The sequence below is a fragment of the Priapulus caudatus genome, unplaced genomic scaffold, assembly GCF_000485595.1.
Source record: "Priapulus caudatus unplaced genomic scaffold, Priapulus_caudatus-5.0.1 Scaffold143, whole genome shotgun sequence".
Classification (NCBI taxonomy): Eukaryota; Metazoa; Priapulida; class Priapulimorpha; order Priapulimorphida; family Priapulidae; genus Priapulus; species Priapulus caudatus.
In genome coordinates this window covers 415,050-416,123 of record NW_014577204.1, presented here as the reverse complement: position 1 = coordinate 416,123, position 1,074 = coordinate 415,050, and the positions used below count along the sequence as shown (strand labels likewise).

The 1,074-nt window shown below is 47.8% G+C and overlaps 1 protein-coding gene across 1 annotated transcript in view; it reads right to left on the bottom strand.

Annotated features, from left to right (window-relative positions):
• Positions 1 to 808: 808 nt before the first annotated feature.
• Positions 809 to 1,074, bottom strand: part of LOC106806117 — a 12,354-nt gene continuing 12,088 nt past the window's right edge. Inside the window, exon 8 of the mRNA XM_014807971.1 lies at positions 809 to 919. Within this exon, the coding sequence (XP_014663457.1) occupies positions 809 to 919 (111 nt within the window). The remainder of the gene's footprint in view (positions 920 to 1,074) is intronic.

The window sequence follows — 1,074 nt, the reverse complement described above, 5'->3', positions numbered from 1 at the left end:
TTGCAGCCAAAGAAATAACCAAAATCTGCTTTTAGTTTTACTTTTAACTCGGTGACTTATTCACAGAGAAGGACGACAGATACTAATAAGGTACGTCCTTCCCTACTAGAAAGGTCGTGAAAATGGGATATTTGACAGTCTCCAGTTCGCAAAATGAATATCGATGAGAAATGATTGCAATAACGTTAACAATTACATTTAATTATTCATGGCTTCTACGTCAATATGAGCAGGTTCTCGTCTGACCTCACCCATACAGACTGTGAGGCTGAGAGGCGTGACATGAGAATTCCTCATAATGTAATCTGACATGACATCAAAATGTTAACGGCGGACTAAATACGTTCGAATCCATGGCATTTACTCGCAGAAATTGCAAAAACGACAACGAACAACGACAGATGATTGTGCAAAGCTGGTTCGCAGTTAAACATGAATAAAACCACCCAGCATGTGTGAAAGCTCGTGAGAGGTCAACGCAAGAGGTCATGATGACATGAAAGGTCATGCTGACACGAGAGGTCACGGTGACACGAGAGGTCACGGTGACACAATCGGTCACAATGGCACGAGCCTCATGATGACACGAGAGGTCACGCTGACACAAGAGGTCACGATGACACGAGAGGTCATGGTGACACAATCGGTCACAATGGCACGAGCGTCATGATGACATGAGAGGTCACGCTGACACAAGAGGTCACGATGACACGAGAGGTCATGGTGACACAATCGGTCACGATGACACAACAGGTCACGGTAACACGAGAGGTCACAATGACACGAGAGGTCACGATGACACGAGAGGTCACGATGACACGAGCGTCATGATGACATGAGAGGTCACGATGACACGAGAGGTCACGGTTATACAATCGGTCACGATGGCACGAGCGTCATGATGACACGAGAGGTCACGCTGACACGACAGGTCACGATGACACGAGAGGTCACGATGACACGAGAGGTCACGATGACACGAGAGGTCACGATGACACAACAGGTCACGGTGACACGAGAGGTCACGATGACACGAGAGGTCACAATGACACGAGAGGTCACGGTGGCACGAGA